Here is an 18,214-nt window from a genome sequence, read left to right on the forward strand (position 1 = left end):
TCACTAAATTTGTGTTCCAAGGCCTAAAGAGAAGACCTTTGGCACACTCTTGAGTACAAGATACACTTCCCTTCTGATAGAACAGATAGGAATTGCATTTTTTTGAAGTGCTCTTAATTTAGGTGTTTTTATACCTTTAGGCATACAGGCTGTTGGGAGAATTTTGCGTTTTCATGATACAGTCTTTGAAGAGTGAGGTAGAGAAGGTTTTCAAGAAAAGCATGGCGGCCATATTGGTTGCACGGAGAGCAGTTGTGCCTACGGGCAGGAGGCTGGCTGGGTTCTCCTCAGAGGTCCCTTTCTCCTGCACTGTTGGTGTTGTGCAGTGGGGAGGACACGGGCGGTGTTGAAGACTTCAGGTGATCACAGAGAGGGGGCAGATCTATCCATCTTCTATCCAAAGATTGATGATTGTGAATGTCACTTTTGTAGCAAGAGCAATTTCTAGTAGGTAATCGTAGCAGAGAACATGGCGTGTGCCAGGTAGTGTACTTGCCACTAAGCATTTTACCTCATTTCTTCTCCATGACAACTGTGGAAGCTAAGGGTTAGTAGTATTCCCCTGATTTTAGGCTCAGAGGATTGGGTGCCTCACCCAAATGACAGCGCCATGAGTTGAATGCAAACCGTCTGGCTTCTCAGCCCATGGTGCCATCCTAGTTGTTATGCTAGACAGCCTCCCAAAGAGGGAAAGCTTGTATTCGTGCGTACCTGCGGACATTCTTGTCCTCTGTCATTTTGCCACACAGTTGCGAAGTGACACGCATGGTGCTGGAAGTTAGTGGGACAGAGAGCTTAATGATCGCTCAATGGTGACCACTTGAAAGCAGGGGTGACCTTTTGAACACAGTAGAGCTAATTTTTCTGCTTCAACGATGAGGCTAGGCTTCACAGCCAAACTGAGTGATCATGACATATGTTCTGGTTATTTGGGAAAAGACTCTGCTCTTAAAGTGAAAGGACCACGTCTGGCTGCTCTCACCAGCCCTTATTTTTCTTTTCTCCCTTAGCTCTTAACAGCCATCTTTCTTCAGCCCTCCCCACTGTGGCTCTTGGTTATATATGGTCCGTGTCACCTTGGAGGCCAAAGGAATGCTGAGATTAGGTGGGGGCAGACGTGGCCTCCGAGATGACGAGCGGCTCTCCACCCAAAGTACCAGAAATGGTGCTAGCAATCCCCACTTTAACTGAAATGCATTTACCAGGATTCTTGCAAACTTTTGGTGACATCTTGCGTCTCCTATTTCATCCTACTTCTACCACCACAACCCAGCTTCCGTTCGATTTCCGCAACCAGCTGGTGGCCAGCCCTTGGTGACTCTCAGCCAAAGTTATTATGAAGTGAAACAGCCCCCAATACAGGCAACAGCCATCAGTTTAAGAGGCACACTTTTCATTGGAGAATAGAACTGTCAAAACAGGAATAGCTGCTGTGAGCCGCTTCTTCACGTCCCTTGTCCTCACAGACCAAGCAGGTACAGAGTTTGCTGGCCAGGGCATCCCTGCCCTGGAAAGTGCTGGAAACCCATTGACAAGTTCTTCCTCTCCAACTCTCCTTTTCTACACTCCATAATAAGTCCCCTTTCTGTTTCCAGTTGTCATTACATCACCCTTCATTCCAACAGACTTTCGTAATGTGTTATTTCTAAGCTTACATGTTATTAACATTCAGGGATGGCAGTTTCCTGATGCCATGTAGGAAGGCACCCTAATCTTACCCGCAATGTGTTTCCAAATCCCACTGTGCGATGCTAGTTTCTGGAAAGTATTAGCATTCCTTCCCCCTTTATGCTCCTAGAACCCGAGGGAAAGGGGAGGCATACCTCTAAGGTACCACCTGCCATTCACAACAGGAAGAGATAACGCTGTATTTTTCCTTTTGGCACTGACCACCTTCTAGCACACTGCACAATTTTCTTATTTTGGTGTTTGTCTTCACCCACTGCACCCCTCAACACACACACACACACACATACACACACACACACACACACACACACACACACACACGCGCGCGTGCGCATACACATGAATAGCAACTCCGTGAGGTTGAGTGGAGGGATTCTTGTCTGGTTTGTGCGGTGCTAAATCGCCAATGTCTAGAACAGTGCCTGGGACCCTGTACCTGTTCAAGCAATATTTGTTACATGAATCAAAAGCCAATAGAGGTGCGCATCCAGGGGTTATCCATATTGTCTTTGCTTTCCTAACCACCTCAGGAGTGAGGACCTTCTGTTTCATTTGTTCAGTAAGCATTTATTGAGCAGCTCAGTGTGTGCTGTACATAAAGGGCCAGGCACCAGTAATGGTGGCAGGTGGGGATCTTATGAAAAGCACTGTGGTGGCAGGAACAAGGTGCGCTCACCTGGGACCTGCTTAACCCAGACACCTGACGGGCCCCTACGTGCTGTGCCCTGAGGGAGGAGGGATCCCCCAGGGGAACGGTCTAAGCACTAGCTCACCCCATCCACGGCGTGCTTGTTAGCTCTGTTACAGAGGGGGACTCTCCTGTCCTGATCCTTGCACCAAATACCTCATACCTCTTGTGCCAGAACTTCAGCACATTTCCTGTTCACTTTGACGCTTCAGGACCTCTACTGCATTAATCAAAGCATATTTGTAAAATAGTAGGATATGTGACCGGGAAAGAGAAGAGTTTGGTATCTGAGAAGGCCTCTTACTGGTTACAGCTATTTCCATTGGGCCTTCGGCCCGTTCACAGTTAGGTACTGGATGCAGCACAAAACGATACTCAGGGGCACAACTCCTTTGAACTGCACTTTCAACACTAAACCAGTAAAACGAAATTGTGCTCATGTTACTGTTATATTTTTCCCAATAATTAGAGGCAAATACTTACTTTTGCTGATGGTGTCTTTACTGAAAGATCTTGGTTACAAGTAAGAGGAAATGACTCTGGCTCATTTAGGTTAAAGAACATGTAATTTATTTGAATGATGTGGGGTTACTTGCAAGAATCTAAGGGGTAATTAGGCCAGCCACGTCTCAGGAAGAGTCGGAACAAAAGCAAGTCCTGGGACCTTCCGGCCCGCGTTTGTGGACCACCCCTCTAGAGTGTCACAGTTACTGTGGCTGAGCCCCAATGCTGTTTAGTTCAAAAGCCAGAGTTCCTGGAGAAGAGAGCCTGTTTGGCCTTGCATGGAATCCACATTGGACTCCTCAGCTATGTATATGGAGGCAGGGTCAAGTTGAACAGCCATGGCTACTGCTCTCCCCCTCCCCCCGCCCCAATAATACGGTTTTTGTTTTGTTTTGTTTTGTTTTTTGAGGTTTGGAACTCAGAGACTCATTTCAGATCTATTAGGTTGGTGCAAAAGTAATTACGGTTTAAAAGGTTTAAAAGGTTAAAAATAATTACAAAAACCGCAATTAGTTTTGCACCAACCTAATACTTTGCATCTTGGTCAAATGATTTGCTTTATAAAAAAAAAAAATCAGAGGGATAAGCATTTGCTCTATTGACAAAGCGTTCTCCTGATGGCTGTACCTCTGTGCCCTGCCTTTCTGTACCTGAGTTAGAGGTTGGGCAACAGCGCCCTCCTGCCGCCTTGCCCAGCATCCCTAATTGATGCCAGGTGATGTTTCCCAGCCCGGACAGCACAAATGAAGGGGTTTGTAATGGTGAATCCATAGCCTGACTGGAGCCATCCAGAAATCCTTTGACACTTAGTCAAGAGGGAATTGTCAAAACAAGATATCCATAACAGAGTTCCTGACCGTCTTTTCAAAGACACTTGAATTTCTGCCAGACTCCAGACAGATTCACATTCCCAGGGGTAACACGCAGCACAACGAAGGGATATTTCATAGCAAATATTGATGTGCCAGAGAATTGGCATTAAATTATTGGCTTGACAACTCATCATAAGCTGCTTTTGATTGCTGATATGAAGGATTAACTATTTACAATTGAATTCTGCTGTTGAATTGTGGTGATTGCTGGGCTGAACTTATTTCAGGGAAGGGAAATGAATAACACTTTAAGAACACGGACGGGGCCTAGAAACTAGTCAGCACTTTCTGTGCAGGAAGCGGCAGTAATGGCTGAGTTTTTACATGCCCACCTCTAAGGAAGATATCATCTGCAGAACTTTTTTGTTATGTTTTGGAGAGGCAGGAGGGGTTGATTTTCTGCCTCTCTCTTGAGACGGGGAGGCCCATAAAGAGCCAGGGTGTATCCTTGCACCTTTGGCCCTGACCCACAGTAGGCACTCTGTAAACACGCGTTGAGTTCAGTTCCGGTGTGGGTACATCTAACTCTCTCAGGCCGGTCTTACCCAGCACAGTGCCTTGGTCAGCTGCCCAGTGGGATAGCTTGACCTCTTCATTACAACCTGAGTTGCCCTGGGCTAGTAAGATGAGCTCTCACATCAGAGGGGGGTCTCCACTGACTGAGTATTGGCCTTGCTGCCCTGTGGCTGTGACAGAGACACCTGACGTCTGGATCCCGGGAACCTGCCTTTCGCTAGGCCTCTGTCCAGCTCCTCTACCTCATCTCTTGCAGTCTTAATTCCTTTTAATTTCCTGTTTCTAGGCAAGTCCTTTTTTTCCTCATCCCAACCCCCACTCCTCTCAGGTCACCTTTCCTGCTTCCTGCTGGGAATTCTCTCCCTCTCTCTGGCCCCCAGATGTCTCTCTCTACACCACTCTCTTCTCCCACAGTTGACTACCTTCTCTTTAGAGTTGATACTTTGCAAGGTTTTCTATTTACGCAGAGCATTACCTCTTTTCTGCATTGAATTGGATTATCAGCCCAGGGACGGGGGAGATGAATTTTCCCCAGGTTGGGCCTGGGCCTTCAGAGGACAGGGCCGGGCTGCCAGTGTAAGAAAGGTGCCGCTCTCCTCCCCGTGTCATCTCAGCACAAATCCAGCCCAGATACACTTAGGGTACCTGGCTTGCCACTCCAAGGAGTCACTTTAGAGAAGACCGTGGTTCTTCAGTAAGCGTGCACTTTTCAGAACAGGGCCGGTGTTTAGTCAGCAGCCATATGCCTTATGGTGAGAGTAATGTAATATAGTATAGAATGTAAGCACAGTAAAATGTTCCGATCACACGTATCTCACGGCGTAACAGTAGCTCTTATGCTTTTCTCTTCTGTTCTTGTTTCACTGCTATTATTATTGTCATTGTCATTGTCACTGAAGTGCCCAGCTCCCCAGCCCGAGTCCCTCTCTGCCCACCCTCCCACGTAGCTGAGCTGACCGTGCTGCTGGGCACGACCTCAGAGCACCCGCCGGCTTCCTGCAGACCTTCCAGGTTCCCCTTGGGTTCACGTTAACCCTCTTCTCTCACCTATGACCCCGTCCTCAACCTGTGCCCTTGCCCTGACCTTCCCTTCCTCAAAGGCCTTTCACATTTCGGTTTTTCACAGCTTCCCTCACCTGGTGTCCACTTGGCTGTGCTCTGCTTGCCTTTTGACTTCAGCCAGCATCTCGCCTCGTACAGCTGCCCTTCCTGTGGCTAATAACTGAAACGGATGCTGCCAGATATTCCACTGTGAACTTCCAACCTTTGCTGGACGCCCGTCATCCCCGCTGGGCCTCGGCGAGAATTGGGCTCTGTGTTTCTAAACCAAATGCCACCCAGGTGTTCCTCTGTTTTTGCTCCTCTTCCTTCTCTTTTGGAATGGATGACATTTTATTTCTGTTGTGAAAGTGAGAGACCAGCTCTCTCAGGGGCCGTTGATGGAGCATCTGCCATGCACAGGCGCCCTTCCTGGGCAACACAAGCATTGGTCGTCACTGTCATCATCGCTACTATTTATGGAGTGCCACTTATGTTCTAGAAGTTTCATGTACTTCATCTTAACTGAACCCTCACCACGAGCCTATGAAGTCAGTATTTTTAGGCTTGTTTTCCAGGTGGTGGAACCGAATTCAGTGTCAAGGAACCTCCCCAGCGTCTCAAAGCTGGAAAGTAGCAGGTTTAACATCAGGTCTCCCTGAGTCCCCAAATTAATGCCCCTTCCACCGTATCATATTGTATGATCCCTGTCCTTTGCGATCCTGTGACCTAGGGAAAGAAATCTTAATAAATAATGTAAGGATTTAAAGAGAGAGGACAGTCGTTTAAGAGTGGTAACCTAGCTGTAAAAGCTTCTCTGACTCCAGGGGCGCCGTGCTTCAGTGAAGGCCGAGCAGTCTTCCTGGGGGAAGTGGGATCTGAGCTGAATGTTCAGTGCCTTGGCTCGGGGGAAAAGTGAGACAGGGATGAGGGTGTACACACAGGAGGTGAGAGGACGTGCGCTCGGCTGAGGACATGCGGGGAGCCCAGTGTAGCTGCAGAGAAAGGTTTACCCACGAACAGAGAAAGGAAAGCCTGGAGGGGTGGACTGAATGCCAGATCAAAACAAAACCAAACTCGGCAAAGCAGAGAAGACCTGTGCACAGTGTTGTACTGAAAGCACTGCTGGGGGAATTAAAACATGGAACTGCGGTGTGAAGTAGATTCAACAGGGACACTAGATGCATGTCACCCCACCACCTGCATCTGGGCAAACCCAAGCCCCCACAGAGCTTTCCCCAGCCCAGCTGAGCTTCTAGGTGGTTGGAGGGAGGTGGTTAGTGCCCACGCCTTGCGGCCAACCAGCAAAGCAAACACAGCTCCAGAGTGAGCTGGTCTTGGCCGAGGGGTGATCTCAAGGGTAACTGCAATTCTTCAGCCATTCAATCTGAAAATCAAAATGTAAATATGTTCACCTTCTCTGCACAGTGTCTACTCTTTTCTTGGCTTATTTGCCCAGTAATGGGATTAAAGGGAACATTTACATGAACTTTTGAAAAAACAAATCCTCCAGTTTTGTCTTCTCCCTGCTCATTCCCCACCTCCACTCAGGAGTCTGCTGCAAAAAAATCTGTTTGATCAGTGAGAACCAACTGGTTAATACATAAGCAAATGTCACCTATTGAGGGGCACAACTGGAAGGAAAAACAACTATAGGAGCTTTTCATAAATGTCCTCTGCGGATCTTTAGAGGTTATTGGCTATGTGAGAGTTGTTTGTTGCCTCTGACTCTTGCAGTGTGAAGAACCAGCCAGACAGTAAGAGAATATATATTGTGGTTCACAAGAGCCAACATCAGGTATGGCTTTCCTTGTGATAAACAAAACCAGGTAAAAAGACTTCCAGATAAAATTGCCCTTCATATTCCCCGACTTCCCTCCATACCCCCTCCTCTCCCACCATCCTTAGCTCCCACATTTCTGTACAGCTCAAGGGGAGAAGTGGCCAACACAGAGGTCTGGTCTCACTCTCTCAAGAAAGCCAGGGTCCGTGCTTTCCTCCTCCTTCACTTCTTGCTCCTGTTTCTCCTCAGGAGTGAGGACCAGAGTGGTTGCCTATTCTCAGCTGTGGCAGAGGTGTTGGCAGCACAGCCTCCATAATTTGCAGGTTTCCAGTGTTTCACTGGAAAAAAAATACGGACCATTAATCCAGATGAACAATCTTCAGAAAACACAACACTATTCCTGAGAGACTGTGTTTCATATCCTTTCCCAGTTTGAAAAGGAGTTTGTTTTCTTACATCTTTTTTTAATTGCTATGAGCTGGACTTATAAATATTGTTTAAGTGGCTGAGTAATACTCATCTGGTAAACTGACCAAAGGAAATGGACATTTTTTTCCACTCCTGTAACTCTGGCATCCGATGTCTGCCCCTGTAAGGGGCACTTGGGTATTGGCAAGGAAAATCTGCCCTGCCAGGTGCCAGCATTACCAGTGCACAGAGCTGAGTGAAGCGCAGAGAAAACGATCCCATTGTCAGGAGCCTTGCCAGGTGTTTTTGTGCTAGGGTTGGGGGCAAAGAGCATTCATTGTTTGAGAAGTTGGCAGGTTCCCAGAAGTTCAACTGTCTTTCCTCGTTCAGAAATGTCAAACATTTCCTTAGCAGGGGATGGATGACTAGACCCCCTGAGGTTTAAGCTGTGCGCTGAGGCAGAAGAAAGAAGTTCTCTCTCTCACACGTGACTGAATGCTAGTCAAGTCCTTCTCATGGCCATCCAGCAGGATGGGCTCCTGCATCTGCTAGCTGGACCCGCTCTGCTATATCTGAGGTGTCTGTACTTATGTGTGATGGTGGTGGGGTGTTTTTTTTAAGGATGCCTTATCTTTTAATGAGACTTACTGAAGTATTTGTAGGTGAAATATATCTGGGATTTGCTTCAAAATAATACACTGGGGTCAGGGAGCAGGTGAGGGTGTAGATAAAACCTGACTGGCCATGAATTGATCTGAGTGATGACTTCATCACAGTTCATTATACTCTTCTGTTTACTTTTGTATTTGTTCACATTTATCCACCATAAAAATGTATAGGAAGGAAGGAAAGGAGGGGGAAAAAAAGAGAAAAGAAACTCTTTATCCCAGTGTTGCAGCCCGAAGAAGTCTGGGCCTCTCTCCCTGATAAACCCCACACTGTTGGGAATCAGGACCCCGGGACAGGATCTCGCTGGTGCGGAGAAAGGCTAAGAGCATGGCCGAAGGTTCAGTCCTACCTGGGTTCCAATTCTAGCTCTTCCTCTACCAGCTGTAGGGCCTTAGGTAAGAGAGACTGAGCCTCCCCAAACCTCAGCTCCCTCACGTATAAAACAGAGACGAGAGTCATCTATTGCTGAGAATTCAGCGAGGCGATTCGCCCGTGTTAGTCACTGCAGAACTGGGCATGTGTGAATATTCCATGTACACTCAGCTTAGCTCGCCCGACTTTCAGAAGATCCTTGGTTACTCTTTCTGAAACATCCATCAGAGGAGAGAGCCTCCATTCAAGAAAGGTGCAGAGCTGTAATCACATTCCAGGAAAGCCACACTTCTTAAAGAGAAAGGATTGCAGTGATAAGGTGTGTAAACACCTATTCTTTGTCCAAAAGAATCCAAAAAGCTACAGTTGGCTTTTGCTTATCACTGTCACTTGCCATCTTAAAAATGACTTCCTCAGTTGACCCTCAGTGCACACCAGTTTACTTAAACCTGTTGAAAATTTCCTACCCCAAAGGACCCCTGTTTGTTCTGAAAGGGTTTCAAATGTAAGTCTTATTTACCGTTGCTCTCAAAGTCCCCCTTTTCATCTTGGGGCAAGAACCCAGTTTATCACATATTATCAAGTGACACTATCTCTGGCGTCAATAGCTGAAGTGCATTTTCATTTTTCACAGGTATTGTGTACCCTGTCACACCTTGACGTGCCACAATTTATGTAATTCACAGTTTCTGTAATAGAATAGCTAGTAGCTTAAAGAGGAATCACTGTATTACTAGTAGTTCCAATAGACCCACCCACTCTTCTGCTAACTACTATTAAAGGGCTCGGAAACCCAGACCTTGTTTCTCTGTCTTCCCGGTATTTCTGCAGTGCTTGTAAATTGGTATTGACCACTTTTTGAAGTCTCTTTTCTTGGTCTCCTTGACGTATTTTCTCAACTTCTCTTTTGCTGTTGACTATTCCTCCTGTGTCTTTCTTAATGGCTCTCCTGGTCCCTTCCTGATATTCAAAGTATTACTCAGTTATATAAAAAAGAATGTGCTGTGCCTCTTTTGTGAGCCAGGCTCTGTTGCTGGTGGTGGACTGGACAGTCCTTGCCGCAGATGCTCACAGGACACTGGTGGAGACAGATAGTAACTGTGGACCTAAATCATGATTTCAGAAGGGTCATTGCAGAGATAAAGCGGGACAACAAGAGCACGGTCAGTTGGCGGTCTAGAAGGAGATCCTTGAGGAAGTGACGGTGATGCTGAGTGTTAGAGGATGAGTAGGGATTAAGTAGGCCAAGAAGGGGCAGTGCCCTCCAGGCAGAAAGGATGGTGAGAGTAAGGCCTGGAGGCGAGGTGGGAAGGAGCATGGCATGCTGGGAACCCACGGCCAAGATGGCTGGAGCAGAGGTACAAAGTGTGGCTTCAGGGGAAGCAGGGCCTCCTAGACCACCATGAAGAGTTTGGATTTCAGTTTAAGCATTTGGAGAGTTTTCAGCCAGAAAGTAACCTGATCCGATTTCCATTCCAGCCTAATTGTGGAAAATGGATTGGGTGGAAGGAGCACCAGGTAAGTTCAGTGCAGTGGCCCAAGTAGGAGATGGTGGTAGTTAATAATGCCTGGAGGCCTCTTCCCTTGGACTGCAAGCTTTGTGTGTATGAACTAAAATTGGATGTATGGTTTCTTCTTCCCAGCCCATTATTTTTCTTGATTTCTTTGTTCTCATCACTTGTCCCGCTGTTCTCATAATCACCCTGATTCGAAAATTCAAGGTCACTTGTATCGGCCTCGGCCCTGGGCCATTGCAGCCTCAGTGCAGAACCCTTGCTGCACACGGCACTTCTCAGCCTCAAGGGCTCTCCCAGCTCTGATTCTGCCTGAGCATCAGTGACAGTACTTCTTCCTGAAACACCACTCTTCTCTCTCTTCTTTCCTCAAAAACTCAGCCCCCACCCTTTGTCTTAGGGTAAGCCTGGGCTCAGGAGGGCCAGCAGTTGCCCTTGTACCTCAACCTCAGTCTGTCCGCTTCCCCCATTTCCATTATTTTTTTCTTCATATTGTGCAATATAAACCTTTCACCTCAGTCAAGAAGTATTGGGATTCCTACGCAGGTGGAGCTTTTAAGGGTCAACCTAAAGATGTTTCTGGAGGCAGAAATGAATGAAAAGGAGATTTGTTCTTCTGGTTCTGGCAAGAAGGTGGACTGGGGTAATATTCACATACACACACACACACACACCTTACTACACCCATCTTGAAATTCTAGATAAAATATTACAACACCCCCTAAAATGTTAATGCATAGTTGAATTTACAAGGAAGAAAGGCAATTTCCCAATGAAATAAATGAAGAGAGAACTGGAAACCAGAACCTAAATGAATGAACTGGTGCTACAGCTGCGTCATTATCAGCTCTGGTGATATAGAGCAGGGCCAGCACGATTCTGTGAAAGCCAGATAGTATTATAAATAGGTCAGGCTTTGCAACCGCAGACAGTGTGACATCGTCATCTTTTCCTCTTTTGACAACGCTTTAAATATATATAAACCATTCTTAGCTTATAGGTTGTACAAAAACAGACCACAAGCCAGATTTGGCCAATGGGCCACAGTTTGGTGACTCGTGATGTAGAGGCTTGGGTTTCTGTCCACATGAAGACAGGAGAAAAAAATCTCAGGTCCCCAAAAGGGAGTCCTCTCAAAAGACCGGATCACAGGGAGGTGACAGGGAAGCTTGCCATATGTTTTTAAGTCATTCCTCAGTATTTAAAACTGTGGACATGCTGTGTTTACATGGTTGGATTTTAAATTTACACTATACCTAAACTATATTGAACCCTGAGGAACATATGAATAGAATTCAGGGAGTCTGTGAACTTGAAGGAGAAAGCCAATTCATTGCATTCTTATTTTCACTAACCTCTAATTGAGATTTAGCATTTTCTTCAATTAAGAATGTAGTCAACAGACCACAGTAGTAGTAATAGTACTTCTGACTTTGTCACCAATAAACATCACAGATATTTTCACATCAAAATATAGTACATGTATTATTATCTCAGAATTAAAAATATATAAATGTGTATGTATGCATATATATATATATATATATATATATATATATATATATATCAGTATAATTGGAAATTTTAAAACACACTTCTAAATAATTATTGAGCCAAAGAAGAAATTGTTGAAATTTAAAAGTTTTTAGACTATAGAAACTAACAACAGTTATTTCATATCAAAATGTGTAGGTTTAGACGGGTAATATTTAGAAAAAAGATGGAAAACAAGTGAGTTCAATTCAAGAAGTTAGATAAAGAACAAAGTAAATCCAAAGAAGGTCTGTGAATAAGATGAATAAAAAACAAGTGCAGAAGGAAATTAATAAAACGGAAAATAAATAAAAGATGACCAGCAGTCAAAGCTTCTTGGAAAAGATTAATAAAAAGGCACACTTAATGGCAGGGCTAGTCAAGGAAGAAGAATGCACAAGTAAGTGGTGTTCGAAATGAAAAGAAGGACGTAGGTACAGCATACTCGTAGTGTTTAAATTATAAGAGAATATCATAAACAGTTTGATGCCAATACTTCTGAATACTCAGAAAAAATGGGCAATCTCCCAGAAAAATATAATTTAACAAAAGTGACTCAAGAAGAAGGGAAAACAGAATTCCCAATGTGGGACGCCATCCAAGTGCAGTGTGAGTGTTGAAAAGACGTTGAGCAGCCTTCATTCATTTACTCAACAAATATATACTGAGTCCCCACACCAGGCACTGTCATAGAGGTGGGGCTGCAGCAGTAAATGAAATAGTCAGAACTCTATATTCTGTCAGCTCTGTCCAAAAGAACTTTCTGTGATGATGGAAATGTTCTTTATTGTCTCTGTCCAATATGGTAGCCATTGGCCACAAGTGGCCCTTAACTACTTGACATATGGTTAGTGCAACTGAGACACCGAATTTTTAACTTTATTTCTTTTTAATTAATTGAAATTTAAATAGCCAGATGTGGCCAGTAGTTATCTAACTAATAAGATCAGTAATGTGTTAATGGCTTCCCAGAAGAGAATAAGACCCCTGACCTTTCCAGAAACAGCTCCTCAGTCTGAGGTGGGCAGCCTGGTGGCCAAACCACCACACGATCCTGGGGTTTGACTCACCTGTTACTTTACAGAGCATTTTCAGGTACTTTATCTCATCTACTCCTCACTTCCCTCCTGAGGCCTCAGTAGCTCAGGGATCCTTCAGTAAGCAAATGTTTATTGAGTGCTGACAGCAAGACTGGGGGACCTGGGTGGGGCCTCCCCATGTAGCACTCGGGCGAGGAGGGGTGTGCACGCTCAGCCCCCTTCTCTGTGCAGCCTGGCCCTGTTTTCTGTTTGCATTGATGAGCTATCAATAAAGCAAAGGGCTGTAGAGTTTACAAAGAAGTTCATTCTAGAACCCATTTTCTCCGCTATCCATAGGCTTTGCCTTTTCTTCTTGAGACAAAATACTTATGTCATCCATCTGCAAAAATATCTAATGGAGGGACTTTTTCTTCATATATAAATTTTTCGTATTTAGTATTTTTTGGTTTTATTTCCTAAATTTTTGGGCTGGTGAAGACCAAGGAGAGCCTCAGCCGCCACCCCCCCACCCCCCACCAGTCTGCTCCCCATGCCCAGCTCTGCCTGCCAGCCCCCACCCACCTCCCTCACTCATGCACCTGGACTTAGGATTGCCCGTTTCTGCAACGCTGATGAAGCAGAGCCAAGAGGACACAGCCCCTTCACTCAGTAAGCTCGCCATTGCCCACACTCATTCCGTATGTAACGAGTGCTGACCTCGGCTGGGCATCTGAAGCCAGCATGGCCCTGGCATATACCAGAGACAGGGCGTGGCTACTACCATGTTTCCCAAAAAATAAGACCTAGCCGGACAATCAGCTATAATGCATCTTTTGGAGCAAAAATTAATATAATTTTGCTGGCACAGCTCTGGAGACGGTGGGGTGAAAAGTCTCCAGTGCCCCCGGAGCCTCTCCTTTCTGTACCCACCAGCCTGCAAAGCCAGAGTTGAGCAGTGACAGTTCCTTGGGGCTGCTGACGGCCCCCCACACACACTGGGGCACAGACTGAAGTCTCCGAGGGAGGATGAACTGGAGAACTGCATCCCCTCTCTCTGAAGATTTTTTTTTTTCTTAACTTTTATTTATTTAAGTGTGTTTTTCCAGGACCTATCAGCTCCAAGTCAAGTAGTTGTTTCAATCTAGTTGTGGAGGGCGCAGCTCACAGTGGCCCATGTGGGGGTCGAATCGGCAACCTTGTTGTTAAGAGCAAGGCGCTCTAACCAGCTGAGCCATGGGGCGGGGGGGAAGAGTCTTAATGGGATGTGTGGTGCTCTTCTAGTGTGAATTATTCACACGGGTCTTTTTATGCTTTTGTTTTTCAGGGATGATAATGGTGATTTTATTGCTGCTTGTGGCTATTGTGGTCGTTGCAGTCTGGCCTACCAAGTAGTAGCAATAAAGGGACCACCAGCTGTGACACCTGCCAATGATGGAGAAAAGTTCAGTGCTCTTTTGATACACGAAAGCTGCTCTCAATAAATTCCCCCAAAGCTCTGCACTCTTGATTTGCGTTGCTTCAGTAAAAGCAAATTGCGTGGCAGCTCTGGAGAGCTGCCTGGAGGATCAGGCCCAGTGTGGCCCTCCTGGTTCCTACCTTGGTCCTTTTGGGGCTAGCCCAAGGTTCCTTAAGTGGTCCCTGCCCCAGGGCTGCCAGTGAATTTCAACCTCTCAGCAGTGTGCTGAGCACCCTGGGGGATGATAGTGAATTAACAGGCAGTTTGTTACTTTGAATGCCTGGTCTGCTCTGGCAAGTCACATGTCCATGTAGGAAATAAGGGGACACCCAAGGCTGTGGTGTCCAGGCAGAGAAGAAGTGGCATGAGGGCTGTGACATAGGCACGTGTCTGAGCCTATGACCACCACCCTGCCCAAGTCACCGTGCAAGGCTCACCACTCCTTCTAGTGGTGCTGCCATTGCTGAGAGCTGTTTCTGGACTCGACTCTGGGAACTGCCTTCAGACGTAGAAGCATGTTCTTTGTCATTCCCTTGGTGATAGTAAACCCATTTTTCAAGGCTGAAACATCTTTATAAGCAGCCAGAATCAAGTCTGTTGAATAAGGTGGGTGGGGTGGGAGGTGATCAGAACCCGGGCTGATGGAATAGCCACTGCGGGCTCTGGCAGAGGAAAGGGGACTTGAAACCCTCACACCGGCAGTGGAATTTCCTGCCCAGAAGTGAACCCATCACCTCTGCTCACAGTTCACTGGCCAGGACCAGTCACATGGCCCTGCTCAACCATGAGGGGACCAGGAATTGCCCAGAAGGCAGAGCCTGAACTAGGTGGTGAATGGCCCAACTGACAGCCATACCACTTACCAGCGATGTGAGCACGGGTCTCCGTTTCCTCCGTTAGGAAATGGAGAAAAGAATATTTCTTGCCTCAGAGGGTTGCTGTGAGGATTCGGTAAGTTAGTACGTGTAAGCACAGAGCACACTGCTTGGCTCAGCTGAAAAGGGATTCTTCCTCTAACCCAAGTCTAAACCCATTGGACCAGATGGTCTCCACACTCAGGGAGACACTTTCTATCACACGCTTTCGACCTAGGGCAACAGAGCAAACTGTTTTGAGGACATGCGAGTGAGCAAGGGCAGGGTTAAGCTCTCCTGTTTGGACCCTAACGCCCACTGACCTCCAGGGGCTACGAACACATGCAGACCCAGGCTAGGCCTTGGGATGGTGAGGCCCTGGCCGCAGATTTAGCAGAATGGCCAGGTTGTGTCTAGTTGGGAGGTAGCAAAGGAATGGAGGGCAGGGAGCGGAGTCAGCTGAGCATGAACCATGCTGTCAGGAAACTGGATTGCAAAGTGAAAGAGAGAAAAGGGAAACAGGCTTGTTTCAAGATGGGTGTGTTCCCAAAGGAGAGGGGCCATGCTGGACGGGGCCAAGGGCTTTTGAACGGTAAGGCATCCTGGGATGTGATTTCTTTGTGGGGTGGGAGCGGGGTGGTTGCTAAAGGATCACCCAACGAAGATCAAGAATCTGCGTGGAGAGACACGTCTTTCAGTATTGTCCTGCAAAACCCCAAATCTGTATAAATAGTTTCTCCTTGGAGCCACCATCCCCACCCCCACTTCGGGGCTCATGGGAGGTGGCATTGAAGGTCTGTTTGACTTTCTCACCTCCTCTTGACTTGCTCAGCACGGAGCCCCGGCAACTCGTGGGGCGTCTTTGAACCAGAGCCACAGCGTCCTGGCTCAGCCACACGGAAAGGCCTTTTCCAGCCAAACACTGAGCTGATGTCTGCACACAGCAGCTTCTGTTCTTTTGACGAGTGGGCTCAAGGCCCAGCCCGGCACTGCTAGCTGGGTGACCTGGACAAGTGACTTCACTTCTCTGGACCTGCAGGCAGCGGGGGGGGGGTTAAAGAACTAACCAGGATAGACATCGAGGACCTGCCATCCAAACCTTGGGGAGTGCTGGGCCCGAGGGTGGGGCAGTGCTAGACAGGAAGGCTCCCCCTTTCCTTAGTCTCCTCGGGGTAGGCTTCTCAAATGAGACACCCACCCCACTCTGAATGAAGGGCAGACCGGAAGTGGCAAGGCATACCTGAACCACTTTTGGGGATTTGCTGCATCAAGACCTACCCTAGAGCAGCATGGCTAACATAAAGGTGGCCTTTTCTGGCTGGGTTTGGTAAGGCCTGCCTTTCCCCTTCAAAGGTGTACTGCAGCCCGGGGTGGCCCACAGTACTCAGAATCAGCCGGATGAGTTAGTAAGACCTTACCCTAAGCATAAAGAAAAGAGGCAAGACAGGGCTTTAGCACCCATCGCCTGGGATGCTTTTTCAGCGAAAATACTTTATTAAAATAACAGTATGAGCATTGTTTAACTTAGCTGATTATTAATTATAAGCATTTTAAGTCTGGATACCATATAAAGAAATCCAGATACCCGGTTACAACTGGTACTTTTGTTTTGTTGTAACTTCATTATTATTAATAACTGTAACTAGACCTTAGTTTTCATTAGCCCCAGGATGATTTGCTCCTTTCAAGACCTACAGGGCCCTGGAACCTCCTTCCACGAGGCTGCTGCAGGATTCCCAACTGCCCCTCTGCTCCAAACACTGGCAGGTTCTCTCCTGACTCCACTCAGAGAACTGCCGGCCAGCCTGTAGCTGCATTTTTCTTCCCAGTCGGCAAAGCGGGCCTCAGCTTCCTTAGAACCCTTACTCCTGCTTCTTCAGCTTCAGGGATACACGGAGAGCTCTTTGCATCGACCAAAGATCATCTTTTATCTAGTTGGGTTTTCTAACATAGCCCCCCTGAAGTTAAGTGGGCTTTTTTCCCTTTATTTTAAAAAGGGGGCCAAGATTCATCTTTCCTCTGTTTTGTACAACTTCAGACTTCCAACTCCGTGCCGATACCGAAAAGCATTTACCTCTTTCCATAAGTGACTTGTCCTGTTGAGTCTCCAGTTTGATAAAGCAATGAGTTAATCCATCCGTATACTGTATTTCTCACTGGCTCTGTTCGTCCTTTCACTCCCAGTTTTTCTTGGCATAATTCTATGTCTTTATTTAGTCTTAAAAGAGCATAGAAAGAGATGTCTGTGCAACAAAATCTGAAATCTGGTGGTGTCTCTGCCATGCGTAGGCAGTCACCATCCCAAGGCACTGTCTCTGGGAAGGGTGGCGGGTGGGGCGGGCATTTTACCAATGAGTGTGCCTCCCTGGAAGTCAGCAGACCCTGGGAAGCCCTCTCACCCAGCACGGTCCGGGTTTTTAACTGGACTACACTGGACCCTGAGTCCCTGATGGGGATAACTCAGCTTCCTCGTGCCTTAGCATTCCAGTCTCTGAAATGGACTTTTCCAGCCACCTTGGAAAAGACCCAGATTATTTCCTGCATTGAGTTTGGTAGATGTCAGTGCCTTCTCTCTCCGGCCAGAGAGTGAGGCCCTGGGAGGCAGCAGGCTACTTACAATCCACATTCTAATGTGTCTCTTGGGCCTGGGGCTGCAGCTGCCTGCACAGGGCCAGGCAGCAGTGGAGTCCCAAAGGAGATGGTGGCACAGATCACTTTTTCATGAAGGACAGAAAAAAGCCACATCATGAAAGTCCTTGAGAACTGGACCCTTGAAAAGAATGACCAAAGCTGACAGATTTCCCAGGGCAGCATAAACCTCCTAGCCCCTGTCTCTCAGCAGGCCTTAAATCCTGCAAGTGATCCAGCTGGGTCTGAACTGACCTTGGGGAGAGCCTGAGACTGCAAAAAAGGTTTTCTTTCTCCTTGGCCCGTCCAGCGACCTGAGACCTGCATCGTGTCCCTGACCACCCAGTGCCAGGCATTGCCATTCCAGCAGGGACTTACACCTGAGGCTGATTGGGACACCAGAGGTCACCCCTGGATCTCCCTGCCCTGGCTTTGACCCCTGGTTCTGAGAACACAGATCCTAATCCTCAGAGCCGGACTCCTTGAGGAGGCCGGGCTGGCCCTGTTTCTTCCTGAGGAGACGCTAAAAGCACCTCAGCCAACTCCTCACGCCGCAGAGGAAGGGCCTTCCTTGCCTCCCAGGGGCCAGTTGGCTCTGCATCGCTGAGGGGCCAAACCAAGTCCATCGCCGAGACTTGTCTTCAAAACAGCTGGGTGCAGAAATTATAGCT

The 18,214-nt window shown here is 47.1% G+C and overlaps 1 protein-coding gene across 1 annotated transcript in view; it reads left to right on the forward strand.

The window, feature by feature from the left end:
* STX8 (syntaxin 8) overlaps positions 1–14,105 on the forward strand; it is a 231,449-nt gene extending 217,344 nt beyond the window's left edge. Inside the window, exon 8 of the mRNA XM_019755240.2 lies at positions 13,930–14,105. Coding sequence (XP_019610799.1) covers positions 13,930–13,997 — 68 coding nt within the window. The 3' untranslated portion in view covers positions 13,998–14,105. The remainder of the gene's footprint in view (positions 1–13,929) is intronic.
* Positions 14,106–18,214: the final 4,109 nt, after the last annotated feature.

Source organism: Rhinolophus sinicus, linkage group LG15 (assembly GCF_036562045.2).
Source record: "Rhinolophus sinicus isolate RSC01 linkage group LG15, ASM3656204v1, whole genome shotgun sequence".
Classification (NCBI taxonomy): domain Eukaryota; kingdom Metazoa; phylum Chordata; class Mammalia; order Chiroptera; family Rhinolophidae; genus Rhinolophus; species Rhinolophus sinicus.